Source organism: Cydia fagiglandana, chromosome 1, assembly GCF_963556715.1.
Source record: "Cydia fagiglandana chromosome 1, ilCydFagi1.1, whole genome shotgun sequence".
NCBI lineage: Eukaryota > Metazoa > Arthropoda > Insecta > Lepidoptera > Tortricidae > Cydia > Cydia fagiglandana.
The window spans coordinates 15,477,289-15,498,415 of record NC_085932.1 but is presented as its reverse complement, the minus strand read 5'-3'; the positions used below and the strand labels follow the sequence as shown (position 1 = coordinate 15,498,415).

Sequence of the window (21,127 nt, the reverse complement as noted above, 5' to 3'; positions counted from 1 at the left end):
TGCATTCATTTTTATAACAAGTTACCTGAGGATGCTTTAAGATTACCCTTTCCAGCTCTTAAGAATTACTTAAAAAAGTCATTGATGTTGAAGGCTTATTACAGAGTCGAGGACTACTTGACAGACAAACATGCATGGTCCAAACCAGAAACTGTAATAACGACAAGTAGCAATTAAAAATATTGTATTATGTGTACAGTTAAAGGTGACTCAGCTCAGGTAAGAAAGCACATCAAATTGTATGAAAGCATCTCATAACAATCAGTCAGATTCATATAATATGTATTCTCATTTCTTTTATTGATTTTAATTTCTTTTCCTTTTGTAAGATTTGATATGTTTTCTGAAAGAGCTACGTATTTGTGATTTCATGTACATATATGTTTATTTTTTATATCAAATTCTATAAAGTTATGTACTCACTGAGTATAATTGCATGAATTCTATAGTAATTTAAATTGTATTTTTCTTAATTACTCGTAATGCATGTTAATTATAAGATGTAATAATGTTTTGAAAAGATGTGTCCCGCCGAGTTTGTTGCCGGTCCCATATTGGGATACCCTCCTCCAATTGAGGGGGGATTTAAATCTTCTCGGGGCAGAGGTGTACGGTTGAGCCGGTAAAGGTTTATTTGACGTTCATAAGCGCATTGTAATATGCCTACTTGAATAAACTATTTTTTATCTTTTATCTTTTATCTTTATCTATATGTAGCGCATAGGGGACGGGTCCATCAAGCCCCACGTCCCATGCGACACGCCCATGACCAGCGGAACTACTGCAAGAACACTGTTTCCTAACCTCAGTAACGCGAAGCATACGTGCACCATGATGGAGAGCAGGTAGGTCTGCGCGTAGGGGAAGTAGTCCGGCGCCAGCTCCATCAGGCCCCACGTGCCGCGCCACACGCTCACAACCAGCGCACCACCACTAGAACACTGTTTCCTAACCTCAGTAACGCGAAGCACACGTGCACCATGATGGAGAGCACGTAGATCTGCGCGTAGGGGAAGTAGTCCGGCGCCGGCTCCATCAAGCCCCACATCCCGTGCCACACACCCATGACCAGCGGAACTACTACAAGAACACTGTTTCCTAACCTCAGTAACGCGAAGCACACGTGCACCATGATGGAGAGCAGGTAGGTCTGCGCGTAGGGGAAGTAGTCCGGCGCCAGCTCCATCAGGCCCCACGTCCCGCGCCACACGCTCACAACCAGCGGCCCTACCACGAAACACGTAAACACCGCGTCTCCTGAAACACAAGTTATACAGAGAATAATAATTTAGACACGCTCAGCGGCTCATTCGGGGGTTTAGACACGCTGCGTTAAACCACGGAATAAATAGGTGATAGTAGGAGCGATTCAGGGACGAATAATGCTTTCCCTTCCTAATGTATGGCACTTTCCCTTTCGGCTGTTTAGGGTCGTGCGCGCAAAGCGACGTCAAGTGGTGACAACCTGCCAACACTAATAATTTTGCTCGGAGCAATGCTGAGCCGAACGGAGCCGAGTTTGCCCGAAAGGAGGAGTGTCTCTCCACTGGTTAAACGATCTTATAGGTACCTACATAGTGCTAGTAGGGCCTTCGATACTCATACTCATATATTTACCACCCCTATACCGGCAACCCTAGAGCCAGTAGGTCTGTCCACGGCGGATGGTAGGTAAAATGCCTGAGGCCCTAGCCATGAAGCCGGTCGTTTGCGCCGTAGCGAACGAAACGGTAATCACTCTCTATCACTCTATCTATTTAGTTTTAAATGTTCCGCTGTATATGAATAAATCACTCGTACATATAGTCAGACCGTAAAAAGTCTGCAGCCATTTTGATAGCCCACGCAGTGCAGGTGTCATTTTAAACATCAAGCTTCTATGAAATTATGACGTATAAAATAACACTTACCTACGCTGCGTGGGCTATCAAATCCGCTGCAGCCTTTTATTGGTGCGACTATATTACATTTTTTACATTACAGAGAGACATTAGCGTATTGTTCGCTACGGAGCGAACACTGAGAAAATGCAATGGCTAGAAATAAATAAGTTTTTGCTGTCTACGAGTGACTTGGCTCTGAGGGAGCCTGCAAAGTTCGTTGTTAAAATCAAAGAAGTCGACTAGGTTAACGTAAGTTGGTAAAATTTGTGCAATTTTTATTAAAAGTAAATAACACGCGTTTATATTGACTACGACACTTATTTGAAAACAAATTAGTATATACTTGGTTAAAACAACCAAGAACGTTTAGCAATAATTGCTTGTTTGTCAATTACAAAGCTTACAAAGCTCCGCAGTCTTGCTCGTATTCAACTACTTAAATAAATTTTAACGAAGCCAAATTGGTACTTTGTTAGAGCTTATTTTTTTCCTTGAATATTTACAGTACAGGTGATGAATGGATGTTTACCTACTCCCAATTCCATCTCTCTGCAGGTGCATTCTGTGACCCCAGTGTCCTTGCAAGACTCTGTAGAGGCAGCCTTTTCTAAATCCGCGGCTGGCGGAGGACTCCTCGCCTGTTGCACTTGAGGAGGTTTCTGCTGTGGCAGCAGCGTGTCCGTAGCATTCGGAGACATCTGACAAGTAAATAAATTGTACTCCAAATTGCATCAACAATCAATGTACTTATGTATAGTCATGTATTATAGGTGAATTAAAAAAATTAAAAAAAAATACTAAATGTAAAATACTTTCAAAATTCTTCCTTAGAGTTAGATATGAGGATATTAGGTATAATATTTGAGGTATATTTTCCAAAAAATGGTATCAAGTCCATCACGGTTTGTTTTGAGCGTCAAATTTTTGTATGGGACCCATTGTTTTAGTAACAAAAAGTCACAAATAATAATCAAACTCTGGCAATCGCATTTTACTGACGAAACGCTCCTAACAAAATGGCAATACATCGTGACGTCATGATGTAATGTAGAGTCTGACCAGCGAGTTGTGAAACAAAAAAACTGGTCAAGAGCGAGTTCGGACTCGCGTTTCAAGGGTTCCGTACATCACACAATTTTCAAATTTTTTTTTTGTAAGTACATTAAACGTGACGTGAGTGAAACGTCTTGAAAAACCCGAATGGGTCAGTCACAAACCAGATGTAACATGAAGTTTTCTGGCGTGATGGCTTATATCTCTGCAACTATGCAAAGTAGCTTCTTAGGTAGATAGGAAGATTAAATACCGAACAGTAGTATAAGTGTCCAAATGCGAAGACTGAAGACCGAGCTCCGCGTAGGGCTGATAGCTCGGAGCGTCCGACGGGTTCGCGCTTCCTACAACTTCCGCAAGTGTTTTAAAAGCGAAGGCCGAAGAGAGATAATACCTACAGGCGGGTGGCCAAAAAATAAGTGCATTCCCGTAGCCGGGGAGGTTTTCGGATTATACTGAACTGTACAACTTTTATTATGGGACCAACCCCGAAATCGCGAAAAAAAAAATGTATCCTCCCATAGAAAATGGACCAGCCAAAATGTATGAAACAGCCAAATTTTTCCTCGCAATTTCGGGGTTGCACGTTGGCAACGGGAATACACATAGTTAATTTTTTGGCCACCCTGTATAGTGCTTTTTAAAACACGTAACAATAGTAACCTAATCAATCAGTACTACAAGTACCAATGCGTCGGCTGTGTGCCAGATAGAGCCTAATCGCATTTTTTGTCGTCATTCCGACTCACGCTTGAAGCTAAAGGCACGCCTCTTCGGGACGCTTCGGGCCTTCGGCCTTATGCGGATATCGGCCTAGGGCCTTCGCAATAGCTGTCTACATCCCGTTTCACTTAAACCATTGCGGCTGTGTCCCTAAAAAACCATAAAAGCATTTTGGTTCTTAAATCCGACTCACGCTTGACTGTAGATTTCTCATAGGTTTTCCTGTCATCTTTAGGTAAAGGACTATTTTGTGTATTTTTTTCAGAATTTTAGACCCTGTAGTTTCGGAAATAGAGGGGGGGGGGAATGGTCATTTTTTGTCTATTTTCTTGAATAACTTCTAAACTTTATATCGTAAATTTATAAAAAATATATATTTGAAATTCCCACAATGAGCTCTTTCATTTGATATGTAACACGATATAGTTTGCAAAACTTTGTTTTTAAATTTTATCTTTTACCCCCCAAAAGTAGCCCTTATGTTTAAAATTCATTTGTTGACGTTACATATCCGTCTTTGGGTCACAGACTTACATATCTGTACCAAATTTCAGCTTAATTGGCCCAGTAGTTTCGGAGCAAATTAGCTGTGACAGACGGACGGACAGACAGACGCACGAGTGATCCTATAAGGGTTCCGTTTTTTCCTTTTGAGGTACGGAACCCTAAAAACGCGGGAATTTTAATAAAAACCGCACCTGGCAATAAATTGAAACTGACAGCTTATTTGATAGGAAAAAAGTTGCCATATAAAGAATTTTTAAAAAAAGCTTGTGATACGACTCGCCGGTCCGACTCTAACGTCGCTATTGCTTCGGAATCGTTTCGATGCATGGGAAAACAAGAAAACTGTGATTTTATCGGTTGCGTTTAATATATAATACAAAAAATTGCCAACAATATTTTGTTTATTATGTAGGGAATCGAATGATACTACTTTTTTCCATTTTGGAAGTTTACAAAAAACTTAAATTCTTAAAATTTGAGGTCTTGTATTTTTTCAATAGCCCCATAATAATAATTTACTCATGTTCTATCCATTCAACTAGATTTAGGTATAAAGTTCAACATGTGTCAACAACCCTATTAAAAAAAAACTTATTGTAGATGCAGCCCCAACCTAAGCGTTTTACTAACTAAGCTATCTACCTACCCAATAATCCTAGATAAAAATGAAATTGTTCCAATCTATCCTATGGACACACTTAAAGTTAAGGTCTATAAAACCTAATTTTCTGAGTGAAGCCTTATTCGGTAAAAAGTTTTGTATTCCCCATCGTCCCCACGTGTGAGTGTTTACTGTTTTTTTGCATATGGTCTAATATTTTAAAATTACACTATCCTCGTCTAGTTTTAGATTTACGCTATTCTAAGTTTTCTGTATTTACGCCACCGTTACCACACTTACCACTAACCTTTAGATTGTCCTCTGTTAGCGTCGCCCAACGGCTCCAACCCCACTGGTGAATCGAATTCAAATGAAAATCAATATGTCTACCTACCTACCTACCTTTATACCTCACGTTAAGCGAGTTATACGTAGATATGTACATTTGTTGTTCAATGTGAAGGCATTAATAACACTTTCACAAATTGATGGATGAAAGGTAATAAAAATATAAGTATTATTAAGGTATTTCATGATTAGGTTAGTGGAGTTGAGTAGACGATTAGTAGAGCCGTAATGCAATATATTTTCAGAATGTAACAAGGAAATAATGTTATTCTCAAGGCCCCAACTTTGTCTGTTCTCAGTATAAAATTAAATACTCAAGTCGTAGCTATTTTGGTGGTGGGCAAGCTGTGTATAAGTGCGTGTAAATGCATATGCGTGGGTTTTCAGCATGGTTTTAGGGATGTAGCTTGTAACTTGTCGATTTTAATCACTACACCTTATAAAACAAGTCCCCCGCCACGTCTGTTTGGGTGTTTGTATGTTCGCGATAAACTCAAAACTACTGAACGGATTTTCATGCGGTTTTCACTTATCAATAGAGTGATTCTTGAGGAAGGTTTAGGTGTATTATTTGTTTGTTTGTACTGTATTGTATCCGTGCGAAGCCGAGGCGGGTCGCTAGTCATTTAAGTATGGATAGTCTACGTTATATAGGCTACATAATACTCGTACAAAATAATCATGACTTAAAAATACGTACCTACATTTTTGAGAAAAACTTAAAAGAAGTTTGAAAGACATTTTAACTGCTATGTTATCATGGGAAGCTACATAGACGATGAAGTTTAACTCCTTTCAAGTGAAATTGAGTCGCTTACCTTCAAATTCGGGTAAATCCTTTCGACCCTCTCAGCAAATATCTACCCTGTTACCTTTTCTTAATCTGTCAGATTATGCGATTTTGGTATTAAGGTAATAGGGTAGATATTTGCTGAGAGGGTCGAAAGGATTTACCCGAGTTTGAAGTTAAGCGACACAATAAATATTGTAAAACATGTTTATGGTCTATCGATATGACTTTATCGACATGGTCACAGCATCCGTTCTTCATGATCATTCACGATTGTTAATCGTACATAAAAATGTGACTGTGTGTGTAAGACTACGCTGACAGCTGGCTTTGACTTCATTTTTAAAATCTTAATATGTATTATTCTGTTTGCCTATTCTTTTGTAGATAATGATGAACGTATGTCACGGTGTTAATGAGGAACATAACTAGATAAATGCTTTCGAAGCCTAGTTCTTCTAATTTTAACCGTACCTAATCCGGAGTCATACTTTAAAACTCAACAACATTTTTTATTTGCGGTTTTCGCTTCATACGATAAATAAGTATAAATAAACAAATGAACGGCCCGATATTAAGCATTTAAAACTGCAGATATGTATTATGACTTGCTTGTTGCCAATTAAATAATAACAGTCGCTTAGAGTAGACAGTGACCGCCATGAAATGGCCAAATATATCGTAACGTAACCTCATCTTTGTTACTATAGAAATAAGGATGTCTCCCGTATTTTTCGGGCATAATCGTAACCGAAACCGGTTATGAACTATGGTCGGGATTGCATTCCCTAGTCGCTAACTACTAGCTAACGCTAACTAGTTTTACTTTTAAAATACTGGCGTTAATAATTTAATATTTTTGTTTAAAAAGTACCTACATACCTATGTTTAAAATATATTTAATTTCGTAGCCGTTTAAATTATTGTTACACAATTTTCAATTTCGGCTGATTGAAAATGGGAATGTCACCGCATTTAAAAATTAGTTCGCTTTCAATTTAGTTATGATGATTATGTGTAAATCCAGGAGTAAGAAGCAAATTCGAGCCTTTAATTCACTCCAGCCTGCGGCTGTCGTGAAGTAAAACCCTCGTCTCCAATATTTCAGATACAATCGTTGCACAATGTTTTTAAACAAAAAAAAAAACGCAAAGTACGTGTCTGACCATAATAATGCTAGAGTTCCATACTATTGTAAGATAACTGGAGACAAAGTAAGTATAAGTATTTCACTTTATGGACTTCCGCAGCGATCATTGGTAAAATTTTAAGTAACCTATCCATCGCTGGTTTATCTTTTTCCCAAATTCTTTACAGAAAACCGCAATGAATGTGGCTCAATTTTAAAACGCTATAAAGTTCGACTATGAAACACTAAAAACTTACAAACAGTAGTGTACTCACCTCGTTTAAATATAACCTGTTTTTTCGTTGTGTTTTCGCACCAAAATATTCGCTGTAGATAAGTAACTTGTTAATCACCCACACATGCCACACTTGTCCAAATATAAGAATGCCACACTAATTTCGCGTTAATTATATCCGCATTGCCATGTAAAGTTACGAATTATTTAAGATTTTATAATAATGAGTTAATACCGCAAAACAATGATGTATGGAATAAAATTGAACGACACATTAACGTTAACTAGCGACTGCACGCCTGAGAACTGGAAAGGCTGCAAGCTCGCACATAGGCTTAAATACCTTACCTGCGGCAATTCAAATTCAATCTCAATTTATCGCTTCAACGACCACCATTACGGATCTAAAATAAACAACCTACCATATTTCTATGAATATCAAGAGCATACGTCATGGGATGGTGGATGGTTTTTTAAACAAGGTCAAAGTTCAGTTCAACTATACACAATGCTGCAATAGTTATTTGTTTTACAAGGGGGCAAAGTTGTTGTTTAACCGCTCGTGCTAATATTGATACCCGAGCGAGCGAAAGATTCGAAAAATTGAATTTGTTCGATGAATGGAATCTTGAGCGTTGCGGAGGGTTTCAAAGCACAAGGGTTTAAAATAAAATTTGCCCCCGAGTGAAACAAAATTTTTCACCACACCAACCCGAAGCCAATATTTAAGACGAAACAGGAGCTGAGTTTTAAATATTTTAGGTAAATATACCCGTCTCGCTAACGGAAACAGCTCCTTAAACTAGTGCGATAAGGATAAGGCGAAAAATCCTGCGTATAAAAATCTCAAAAATCGAGGTTTCGTACTCGACTGTTTCCTCCTCCAAAACTTAACCAATCGTAACCTAATCTGGAAATCTAAATGATTATGAAATTATCTGTGACCGTTTTGCTTTTTTGGCTAATTGATATCAGTTTTGTATACTACGCCTCTCATTGCGGCATAGTCAATGAGGCAATGTTGGCCATTTTTGAAGGGCTCTAGCGCCTTAAAAAACAAAAATATTAAAAAAAGCAAAACGGTGCGACACAGATATTGACAATATTAATCTGTGTTGAAAAAATCATGGCTCTAGCATCAAAACCCACGGAGGAAACAGTCGACTACGTTTGTATGGAGAAATGACCACTCCTGTTGGCTCTGTAAAATGTCAAACAAAATCAAACCAAACCAAATCCAAATGAATATTATTAATTATTTATCCTCCAAAATCATCATTTAAAAGTCAATTCTACCAGCAAACATAAGAAAACAACTAAAAATTTACATTTGATTACTTTTTCTCACATGTGAATTACTGATAGGATAGCAAAGTGCAACTAACGTAGCTCCCTTTATTTCGACCGGTACCTACTTAGCTACTCTTCACTATTTACTAATTATTTCTTAAAGAATAAACCCGTTTAAATTGCTCCTTTGTCTACTAGGCTACCTACATGTACTTACTACATATTTTAAGACTAAAAACATGTATTACCGTGACTTGACCGCGACTAATTATATTGTTCTAAGAAGCTACATCTATTTATAAAAATATTTTGAATTCTTTAGATTCAAGAGACACACGAACTCAGGAACAAATATTTGTGATCAACAAATGAATACCCTTACAAGCATTCGAACTCGGAACCTCCTAGAATAAAACTAATAACTCCTAGAACAGGGATTAAATGAAATTCACAAATCTCAATATAACAGCATATAATATATTTACAATACAAATTTAGCATTACAACTAGTGTCAACAAAGCCTGTAAATAAACCTTAACCAGGTCAAGTGTTGTCACACCTAATTTCTTCAACAAACAGAGCATATAGATATAAGCATTTATGATTATGTTGATAATTGTTGCACATAAGTAACATGATTTACCTCTTTATTAATAAGGCATGGAAGAAATTTTACAATATTAGAGTACCTACTATATCACAAAGACGACACAAAGGTGGTTTACAAAAAACAGTTGCAATGTTTCCACTGGCGTTGTCTCATTCGCCCATAACCACTATAATTAAAGTTGGAATCATAATACATATATTCTGGTACCGTCACCTGCAATAATATGTTACACAACAAAGGCCGCAAAAATATCTGACACGATCTTTTTTATTGTTTATTTGTATTTGTAGACTCATAAGAGCTCATCACATATTTTTGCTGCCTTTAAAGAGTAACTTATTATTCCTGGTGACGTACCTTAAGTACATGGCAACCTTCTATACTAAAAATTCATTCCGACGAATTGAAATTCCCCCCCTTTTTTGAAGTCGGTTACAAATAAATTCAGCCAAGTATATTAAGCAAACAGCAGTCCGTTTCGTCTTGTGAATTAAACTGTTGGCACATACATATTCTATAAATTATAAGATGATATTATATGATCGGGCTCGAAAAATCAATAGAAAATATCACACAAATAAGTTATGTAATCTAAATACAGTTATTTACGAATAAACCGAAATAGTAGTGTGTCTACTTAAAATAACACAAATTAAAATATTTTCGTATATAGTAATTTACTCGTAATTTGTCCTTCGAGTAGGTACTTAAGTATTTTTAAAAACGGTCCGCTCAGGTAGAAATTATATTATCATTTTTTCAAATGCTGAATAAGTTTCTAATAGTATGGTTTTCATAAATTCTTTGACGTTATACAAAAATCAACAGCAAAAAAAATTTTCTAGAGCGCTGGACGCGTATTCAGCTTTTAAAAATATGTTCATCTCGCTGGCACCAAATTTAATATCATATCAATATCATATTTAAAGAAATCTAAATACGCCTCCAGTAGGTATTTCTTATCAGTGCATATAATACACAACGCGTGATATTTTACATCCCTCCAGAATACTACTGAAAATTGAGCCTTTACAATAATAGAACTTAGGTGCATGACGCATTTAGTACTTTTCTGTGGGTATGCGAAGTATGATATTATGTATGTACTCGTATAAACCTAATTTAAAGTAATATAAAACTATTTAAAATAGGATATAACATAAATAGGTACCTACATCAAAACGTGTACTAGTTGTCAATAAGGCTAACACTAATTGTAATTAACAAAGAATAGAGTTTGTCTTTTCAGGATTAACTATTCCACTTTCTTCTCTCAGGTTACGCTTTTATTCTTCAAACTGGTTAGTTTGCTCAAACTAGTTATTAGGAAAATAGAAACAAAAATATAAACACCGTGGGCTATTTAAGCCCGACAGATTTTAACTACACCTTCAAGAAGTAATAAAAGAAGCTAAAAATGTTATATGAGATTTAGTCAAAACTTTTTTTTTGTTTTTACAAGACACGTTATTTTTTAACATCTTGGCGAAAAAAAATCATTAGGAATAAGTTTTTTTTTTATTCAGAGATACAATTTTAAACTTTAATGTCTGTCAATAGGTAGGTATGTCTAACTAAACCATCAAGTCACATAGTGGCAGCGTCACAGCCAAAAAGGCGTTTTTCAGTAAGTTATTGCACTTTTAAAATCTGTCGGGTTTAATAGGCCCACGGTGTATAGTCGGTTAGTCAGAGTAGACAAACTTTAATTTTCAATGTTGATTACGTAGAAAAAATCGATTAGGTTCATTCTGATCGATTTTCTCAATGAGTTCGTAGTGTAACGAAATGTTAACTCAAGAAGAAAGAAATGTGATTTCTTTAAAATTTTCTGTTGGACCAACTTTTATCGGTATACTTAATTCAATAAAAGCGAATTATATTATATCTTGATAATTACTATAGTAATGTAAAGATAGGTGTATGATAAAAGTGAATACTACAACGTCGAACAAGCTATTAGATACTTAAACGTTAAGACAGTAAATAGAGAAAGGCACACATTTGATAAAATACAGACCTATAACAAAACGGAAAATGGAACTTTAATTCTGTACCACTGATTTTAAGGCTGTCAATAAATCACGCAACATTTTAACAAACAGCACTCTTTCAGATTTGTTAAAATATAGGTATTTATTCAGAAGGGCTTTGCGTGTTTTTACCCGACTGCGTGACACAAAGATGGATAGGATAATAATGACGATTTTTTAATAACCTCTCAACGTCTTATCAATATTTGTTTATAAAAAATTAAAATCCCACATTTCGTACGGAATAACTTTACTGATTAGCAATAAAATTGTTAATAGTATGTATTTTAAAAACAATATAAAAGTGCGAATAGCCTAAGTTATTATTAACGCTAAATTTTCTCCGGCCAAAGAAAATAATGATCTTGCGAACGATTCAAATAGTCTGTCACGTCTCAATGGCATAGTTGGAATAATGATCGACCTTGAACTTGAATTTATAACGACAAACCACAATACTATCACAGATAAAAACGGTTATTGCTATCATTACAGCGTGAGCCTCTGGAAAGCAGAGCCGCTCTATTACATTGTGACTGATGATTACAACATGAACACTTCGTCATTTCCGATATATTAATAATAATAAATGGAAATAACGCAGTTTACTTAATAAATGAATAAATAATACTTAATGATTACCTCTGCCAGGGCTAACATTCTTAGCTTATGTATTTTGGCCGCTTTGCTCTCCAGTGAACCGTCTGTTTTGTGTAGGTAAGTTTCACAGAATTCTCTCGACGACATAGGAAAAAAATCTATTGTTAACACACAAACCTACTTAAACCTTTTTACATGAGCACGATTAATTTTTTGTACTTACCAGTTTATCCAGCAAATAAACCTTTTTGTACGATACATATTGTACACGTTTTTTTGTTTAAAAAATTTGGTAATTTCACCAAATAAATGTTGTTTATACGGCATAGAAGACTTAAAGGGACCCATCTATAATATAGTATATTAACTTACTTAATTTTTTAAGTTATTTTTATATATTATTTTATTAACATTTTTATAACATAATAAAACACTAGAAACTTATAAATAAAATTTTGTCCTAAGTCGTAGTCGCTCGTAGTCGCTCGATAGGGCCCAGAAGGCTGGGCACTTAATTTTTTGAATTCCAATACTCATCAATAGAAATTAGTGATCGTAATTTTTTAAGAAATGTTATTACAATGATAAATTAGTAATAATGTAGATTGGAGACTTCTACTACTAAAATGTAAAATCATCGAATTAAACTGTTGTGAGACATACATACTAACATTGAATAATTTTACGGTTTAGACCCAGTTGTTTAGTCACTCGCGCAACAAGTGAGCCTTGTAATAACTATCATTTTATTTACAATGATAGTACAAGGCGGCTTTTTAGAACGCTTCTCAATCCCGGGATCACTACAATAATCCTAAATCAATAAATCCAATATCAGCAGATTTTCTTTACAAATGGGTCCCTTTTATATATGTACCGTAAAATGGGGTGACTTGGGTGAAATTTGACTTTCAAACCTCGATAAAATTTTATTTTTACGTGTGAAAACTGAATGGTGTATATAATAAGTGGTTCGGACGTTTGTATTTGAGTTTGTATTTTATTTTGGGTAGTTCCATTTCATAACTTTGACGATAAAGAGGAAAACCCACCTCACCCCGTAGGGCCTCGTATTTGGGGTGAGAGGGTTTTTCATACAAAGGTGATTTTGGAAGATTGTTGGATCGATTTTTTTTATTATGCGTATTACTGTAGCCCCATTTTAAATCGGAATACATTATTTTTGTAGCAGCAGCCTTTAAATCCCTTCTCAGCCCCCTCTCAAACCTTCTCTCCCCATTCATAACCCAACTCTCCCCGCGAAACCTACTCACCCCGTTTTACGGTATGCCTAAACAACATTCTTAATCTTTTTAATGTTAATAGTACCTACGTTGAAATCTAAGATATCTAACATTCTACAAGGAAGACCGTCCAAGTTATTTTTTTATCTGCGTAAAATGAATGGATTAAACGTAAAAATGTAAACATCAATCCTGTGTGTAAATCATTGTTTAATAATTTACATTTGCCTAACCTAAGTGTCCTATTTTCTGTAAATATTCTCTTTAGACTATTGATATTTTTATTTGACTAATTTTAACGCCCTACAAAAATGATATTTAATCATGGCGATATGGCTCTTGCCCTCAATTTTAGGTTTAAAAAAGTTATTGTTTTTAATAATTATTAGTTTTAAAAAGTTTATGTTTTTGTTAGTTTTCTTTTTGTTAGTTATTGTTTGATTACTTTAATTTAAGCGAAGACAATTGTAAAACATGGAATGTGGAAAACAACAGATATAACTATTTATCCCATAAATATAGTTGATTCCGGAATATTATAAAATTTACCTAATCGAGGACTTACTTACTTAGAAAGTAGTAAAATTATCTATTTATTTAGAACATCGCTAGCTATCTCAACATTTTAACCAACAAAGTCGCTTTAACATCGACAGACATAAACTGTCATCTTATCAAAATTACTGAATAAGCTCTGAATCTTAAATTTTTGCATTGTGTTACATGTCCAAAACGTAGGTACATTTCCGACATAACATTGATGATATCGTACACACGTGAAATTAAACTAAAAACAATACAAACGGATTTTAATTATTTTATGATAAGCAACATTATTAACTTATTACAGTTTACATTTCATGGAATATGTCATGTATTCCGTTAATCATAAATAATTTATCTACAATAGTATTGTTAATCATAAAATAAATTAGCAACAAAACAGAAAAAAATATTTGTCGCGATATTACTATTTCATACAATTTTATTTTAAATGCATATGAAATTTCTTATTTAGCTGAATGTTGGTATTTATTAATCACTATAATCTGGCTTGAGCCTTGAGGAGAACAGTTCCATCAACCCGCTGCTAAAATGCCGCTCACTAATACAATCGAAGTTTTACGCTCTCATTTCAAGGACAAGCTCAAATTTCTTGAAACTTGGCTTGAACATAGAGATATAGAGCTAGTAGAAGTTTTGCATGTAAAACTCGTCACGTAATTTTTACTAAATGTAGGTAGGTATACCTATGAAATACTTAAAGTGCAAAATTATTTGAGCATTGGAGATCACCAAATGAAGTTATATATCTGATCAGGTCAAACTGAATTGTTTCTTTTATGACGTTTACATTGTATGCTAGAAATAGGTGAGTAGGTAACTAATCAAACGACTTGCTTACAATTATTATAAGTCAATACAAAAAAATTGAAGGTCATGCTCATGAAACCCGTGAGTAAAACGTTGATTATGTTATTTATTTATTAATATCGGTTTAGCGATAGGTAATTATTTAAAGTACCATATTCATTTCCAGTAACGTTGGCGACACAGTACTTGTACTTACCTATCTAATTATACATACGTATAATCGTATTTAACCGTATTTTTATTTTCAGCTACATCTAGCCTTTTGACTGAAATTTAAAACGTTGTTCTGTTTAAAATCTAGTCGTACCTACACTGCCGTTCTGTAACCAGAATTCACAACTCGAATAAGCTCAATCCTCCCGTCCTCTGCTAATACTAAACCTACGATGGAACTTGAACCCTTTTTTCTTTTCCTTTTCTTCGGGTTTACCTTCCATAATATTATCGGCACTTTTAGCGACTTGGACACTCTTTCTTCTATTCTTCATAGACTTTACGAGTTTGTAAAACTTCCCCTTCTTTTTAGTCGGGTCTTGGTTCAAGTCTGCTGGCTCTTCTTCCACCTCGACGCTGAATTCTGATGATATGTCTCCCAAGTCTTCGATACTCTGACTTTCTATCTGTTTCTGTGGCACCTCTAGTTTGGCTTTTGAAGTCTCTGGTTTAGGCTCCTGAGCAGGTGGCACCGGTGCGTCAGGATCGACACACTGAAATAAACAATAATACTTACTTTATGTATGGATCTTCGCAATTGCAGATATGGAAGGTGAGAAAATAATATGTACAAATAAACCTCATTGGGTAGCAATGGTAACATTGAGAATGTTTTTTTATCGCCTCCTTCCAGCTATGGTACCTACCGGATGCATTTACTGAATCTACCGAGGCGCCAACTCTGTATGATGGTAGGTATGTAGTCTATTGTGGACACTCACGTCTTCCAGCTTAATTCTGTAGGCAGGGACCTGCTCCGGGTGGCGCCAGGGCTTGTGGTGGGGGTAGTCGGTGAGCGCCTTCCAGCCGGGGTAGCGCCGTGCCGCCGCGTGCAGCTGCTGTACCAACCGAGGTGCGAGCTGAGCCGTCACCCTGTACGACCACAATTTACCATAAAATAGGCGGTTCCGTAGGCGATACAACAACAGTCCGTATGCACATATCAATTAGTGTTACCGAAGTATACGTACCCTGTATGAATTTAAGTACCTACTAGTAAGTGCAATTTGAACATCACCAATGTTTACAAAAATATATTATGTCATCACACCTGCGAGGAAGTAGGTAGGTCTGTATAGTTAGTATAAAAAAATTTACCCTCCCATAGAACATGGACCAGCCAAAATGTAAGAAACAGCAACATTTTTTTTCGCGGGTTCGAGTTTTGTCCTATAAAATAAGTTGCTCAGTATAATCCCAAAAGCTCCCTGGCAACGGGAACGCATTTATTTACATTTACACTTTAACTCACTCAGAAAATTTAATTCAAAGCGGGTTTTTTTAGGATTTAGAGTTATTACTGTAACAACTATAATAGCGGAGTCAGTTATGAAGTTGACCCAAAAATTTTTTATTAAGCTATGAGCTTCATCACATATGATCTTTGAGTAATTCTAAGCATTTCAATCCTGGGAGGCAATAAGGGGAGGGGGGGTACAAAAATGGCCGCCACCCGTCATCATTCAAAAAAATCTGTTCTGCTCCTGGTGGCTACTAGGGCAAGTTTAGTATCGTTTTCGTATAAACCGGAGACGTAGAATTCATTGCTGATATTTGTTTTTTTCAGCTTCATAGTAATTTTACAAGAAAAACGTAAAAAGGTGAAAATTTAGGATGGAGGTTTTTGCTTTGAGAGCTAATAACTTTTGTATAGTGGCCAAAAATATCATATAAAAAATACTATAATAAAGCGTAATTCATGCAGATTCTAAACATATACACGTTGAGTAATATCCTACTGCAAAAAGATGGTGAAAAAATTATTAAATGACCGCAGCGCGGGTAGTTGGACTTTCGTTTATCTTGCGGACCGTCGTTTATCTTACAAAATGATCGAGTACGAGTATCTACGTAGGAATGCTTACTTTGCTAGATTTTATGATGACGAATAAAATACTTCCATCCAGACATAATTCATCATACAGACATAATTTTATGCACTTTAATTTTAATGCACTTGCAACGATTTGAGTGGGGCCTAGCGTTATTTGACCGGTGTTTTCTGTAAGTAGGAGGTAAGTATGTACTTCCCCGGTTGGGCTCTGCTCGGATAGATCTGGAATGACATCCGTTGTGCTGTGCCCTACCACACAAAGCGAGATGACATTCACAGTGCCCATACCTCTCTTTTGAACGTAGTTTAAGGATATACCCGGGTCCAAAATTGGGTCCGAGAAATAACTATTATAAATGAAATTATTCTAATAAAATAGCGCTCTTATTTTTGCTGATAATATTAAAACACTATTTATGAGAGAAATTGTACTACTTAGGAAGAGGCAAAATATTTATTTTCACGATAATTTTCATGCTATAACTCACTAATTAATAATTTTAACTCACTAATTAGTAATTTTATAGGTACTTACTTGTTGTTTTTAATAAATAACTTCAACCTGCACATAACATTCATTTGGATTTGATTTGGTTTGATTTTGTTTGATATTTTACATTTAATATTTGCTTCAGGTTGGTGTGGTGAAAAATTCTGTGTTTCACTCGGCGGCAAATTTTGTTTAACCCTCGTTCTTTGAAACCCTTACAACGCTCAAGATTCCATTTTTCGAACCACTCACTACGGTCGTGGTTCAATTTTGAAATCTTTCGCTTGATCGGATATCAATATTAGCACGAGCGGTTAAACAACAACTTTGCCCCCTTGTAAAACAAATAACTATTATGCGGAGAGCTTACATTTAGAAATCATAACAGCTATGTATATTTGTCATACTAATATAGGTTATGCAATTATGACTTGGTGACAAATCAACGAAACCCCGCCTCGCGGGGCTTCTATTTTCTGCTCTGAGGGATAAAAGGTAACTAACGAACCTCCTGAAATTGCGGTTGTACATGATCTTATTTGTTAAGCGAGCCGCCCTCCTCTTTAGACATGGGGATACCTGTGTGTATTTTTTTAACCTATACCAGAATTATGTCTGTGTACTGGAAACTGCGGACATTAAATATACAGAAAGCATTTTATTCGTCATCATAAAATCTAGCAAAGTAAGCATAGTTACCTACGTAGATACTCGTACTCGACCATTTTGTAAGATAAAAACGCCGCCTAGCGAGAGTCCAACTACCCGCGCTGCGGTCATTTAATAATTTTTTCACCATCTTTTTGCAGTAGGATATTACTAAACATGTATATGTTTAGAAGCTGCATGAATTGCGCTTTATTATAGTATTTTTTGTATGATACTTTTGGCCACTATACAGAAGTTATTAGCTCTCAAAGCAAAAACCTCCATCCCAAATTTTTATCTTTTTACGTTTTTCTTGCAAAATTACTATGAAACTGAAAAAAACAAATATCAGCAATGAATTCCACGTCTTCGGTTTATACGAAAATGATACCAAACTTGCCCTAGTAGCCACCAAGACCAGAACAGATTTTTTTGAATGATGACGGGTGGCGGCCATCTTTGTACTCCGCCCTCCTCGACTAGACGCACGCTTCTTATCGCCTCCGAGGCTAGAAATGCTTAGAATTACTCAGAGATCATATGTGATGAAGCTCATAGCTTAATAAAACATTTTTGGGTCATATATGGCAGCGATCCGTAACTGACTCCAGTATAACTTTACAATACGACATGCGGACATAGCACGGCACCTAGCTATAAACTTTGAGCAACGAGTTTTTGTTGTAACAAGTGGTGGCTGTGGGTGTAGAACAAACTTCAGGCGCCAAATATTTACGTTCGAGGTTCTGGTTTTGCTTGCGCAAACACAATATCTCTTTGTCGCACGGTTTATATTCTCTCAGTTCCATTCTGAATAAATCGGGAAAACGGTTTAGCTGTCTTCAATCTCTGTTAGTCCTATGTACATAACTATAGGTACTACCTACCTACCAATTAGATTTTTTTGTGCCGCGCTGTATTTACATTATTATTGCTAGGATAATAATTAATGTAATATCTTAATACGAAAATTTTTGACGCTTAATTAGGCCGAAACGAACCATCAATTTAACACCAAAGGATCACGCGCGAGTGATAACTTAATGACATGACGTTATTAACACATTCAACACCAAGAACCCGACTGTCGGGTACACTGTTCGTAGCGACTACGCGCTACATACGACGAAACCGTGGCTACGCGCTACGAGCGTAACCCGTAGCACTTAGTGGTATTGAATGTGTGATATCAAAATGTACGTCCAAATTGGCCTTCTTGGTAATAATTTACTGAACCATCAATAGCCAACTAGCCATATTTGGCCAAACTTTACTTGCCTGTTGACAAGCCAGGCGGGCAGCGCTCCGCGTGGGTCGGAGCGCGACACGTAGCCCAGCCAGCTGCCGCCGGTGCCGGGCCGGCTTCGCACCACGAACCCGGTGAGGAGAGACAGGGCCCTGGAAACAAAAACAATCTAGTATTGGCCTACTATTGCTAAAGCGAGATAGACGAACATCCAAATTTTCATATATGTTTCATAGCGCGATAAATAAGCGCAAGGAAATGCAAGGGGAGTTCGCGCGGGTAGATCATAGCTCATAGCTATATCAAATTAGATAGGTACCTACATCTAAAGCCTATTTTTTTGTTCCGTAGACTAAAATGACATTTCCTAGTAATGAACATAAAATGTCATTTCATAGTATGAAATGTCATTTTAGTCTAGTCGAATAAAAAAATAGGCTTTAGTATGACATAATCCGAATTTGTGTAGGTAACCGATGCAAAAAAGACATAGTTACCTACCTACATATCTTTCTAATATACGACTAAATGTAATACGTTAATAGTATTGTACCTAAGTATGAAGATAAGACAATATTAAGTATACGTACACACCAACGGGACCCGGGTATGTCCTTAAACTACGTTCAAGACCACCGGTGGACGGGCAGCAGCGTCCCTCAAATTCGGTGTACTCGACTGCGATCGCCAACCCGCCTGCCAAGCGTGGCGATTATGGCATTCACCCCTCATAACAAGGGGGAGGCCTATGTTCAGCAGTGGACATCTTATGGCTGAGATGATAATGATAATGACACACCATTTTGTTACGGTCAAAGTTTAAGTGAAGTAGGTACAGTCAGCAGCAGAAGTTGCTAAGCGGGCCAGGTGTTCAAAATGATCTTGACGCGACTTTATTGCTAAGAAAATAAGAGCGTGTCAAGGTAATTTTGAACACCTGTCCCGCTTAGCTACTTCTGCGGCTGAATGTACATAGGTTAATACTGAATGTACATTAACGTACGCTCATGAGCCATGAAAACCAATATTGAGTTTGTATAGAGATCTCTATATGTAACCCATTTTCATTGCTCTTAAGTATAAATTACTTAAAGATTTTTCTCGTCAAAACCTACGCAGTCTCAGAGGCCTTTGAGATTTAGCAGCCTCAATTCAATCAAGTCGGTAGCAACAGTACCTATACCTAATAGGAAGACTTAACGTAGATGAAATCCATCAAAGGCACACCCGTGGGACTGGCATGTTTCGCATAATACTTTCTCTAGGCACACCTTTTTTTTTTCACCACACCAGCTCGGTGATTCTTAAAAACAGCGGGAAAACTCATTTTTTATCCTCATGAGTGCAAATTATGTTTAAAATTCTGACATGACTGACATTTATTTATTTATTTAAAACTTTATTGCACAAAAGAATAACTTAATGTACAAAAGGCGAACTTAATGCCATGAGGCATTCTCTACCAGTCAACCTTAAGGCCAAGCAGAAAATATTGTAGGCGGTGCATTAGAAAACCAATAGAGAACTTATCTAGAAACAAAATATATACAATGTACATACATACATATATCACACGATTCTTTAATAAATACAGACATTGATTTACAGAGATCGGATTCTTGGCATCAACTGGCAGTACTTATAGGTAATTTGTACAGAGGGTGCGCCAACTTAAGTACCCTCGTCGCCATACTAATTGTACAGAAAAGTAGTACGCGTACTTAAATAAATAAACACAGATTGATGTTACCTACCTGGGCTAAAAGCATAATAATATATAGTCATATTTTCAGATAGAAATATAGAAACAAGTTTTTTAAAGTCAGAACAGAAATTTGAATCTAAAGTAACTTATGTCTGAAATTGTGCTATATTTCATCTCGAGCTTTCCATCAGATGCGGAATTATCGCACGAGGTAGGTAGGCGCGTCCAATCAACGCGTACGTCTAAATTGCAAGTTAGATTTTGTTCAAGAAGGGCATGTTCTACGTAGGTATCCTTACATCGTATCTATGAACACTGAGATTGAACGTTATAAAGTCCTAAAAAATACTTCAAACTACCTAAACACTATTTAATACCTTTGTGGATATCGAAGGAATATCTAAAACTACTCTCCCATATAAACCGGCTAATAGAATAAAAAGATTGTCTAAAATGTGAACGAGTTCTTTTTATATTTAATTAATTATAAACGCAACGAGCTAGCAACAACAAGGATATCTGATTGTTTTCAATATGTACCTGCAAATCTAATTAAATCTTATTTGAAAA

At 36.2% G+C, this 21,127-nt stretch overlaps 3 protein-coding genes across 3 annotated transcripts in view; all 3 read right to left on the bottom strand.

Annotated features, from left to right (window-relative positions):
• The window catches only part of LOC134665907 (uncharacterized), a 39,158-nt gene extending 38,078 nt beyond the window's left edge, over nt 1-1,080 (bottom strand). Inside the window, exon 1 of the mRNA XM_063522973.1 lies at nt 954-1,080. Within this exon, the coding sequence (XP_063379043.1) occupies nt 954-1,066 (113 nt within the window). The 5' untranslated portion in view covers nt 1,067-1,080. The remainder of the gene's footprint in view (nt 1-953) is intronic.
• LOC134664007 (uncharacterized) lies at nt 1,067-2,588 on the bottom strand (the record flags this gene model as incomplete). Its single annotated transcript, XM_063520604.1, has 2 exons — nt 2,413-2,588; nt 1,067-1,257 (listed from the first exon to the last, which is right to left on the bottom strand). Coding segments are annotated over exons 1-2 (360 nt in total), but the record flags the coding sequence as incomplete, so codon positions are not given.
• A 9,486-nt stretch (nt 2,589-12,074) lies between these two features.
• LOC134663916 (START domain-containing protein 10-like) overlaps nt 12,075-21,127 on the bottom strand; it is a 36,299-nt gene continuing 27,246 nt past the window's right edge. Inside the window, exons 3-5 of the mRNA XM_063520494.1 lie at nt 18,885-19,004; nt 15,357-15,507; nt 12,075-15,128 (exon numbers count right to left, since the gene is read on the bottom strand). Coding sequence (XP_063376564.1) covers nt 14,772-15,128; nt 15,357-15,507; nt 18,885-19,004 — 628 coding nt within the window. The 3' untranslated portion in view covers nt 12,075-14,771. The remainder of the gene's footprint in view (nt 15,129-15,356; nt 15,508-18,884; nt 19,005-21,127) is intronic.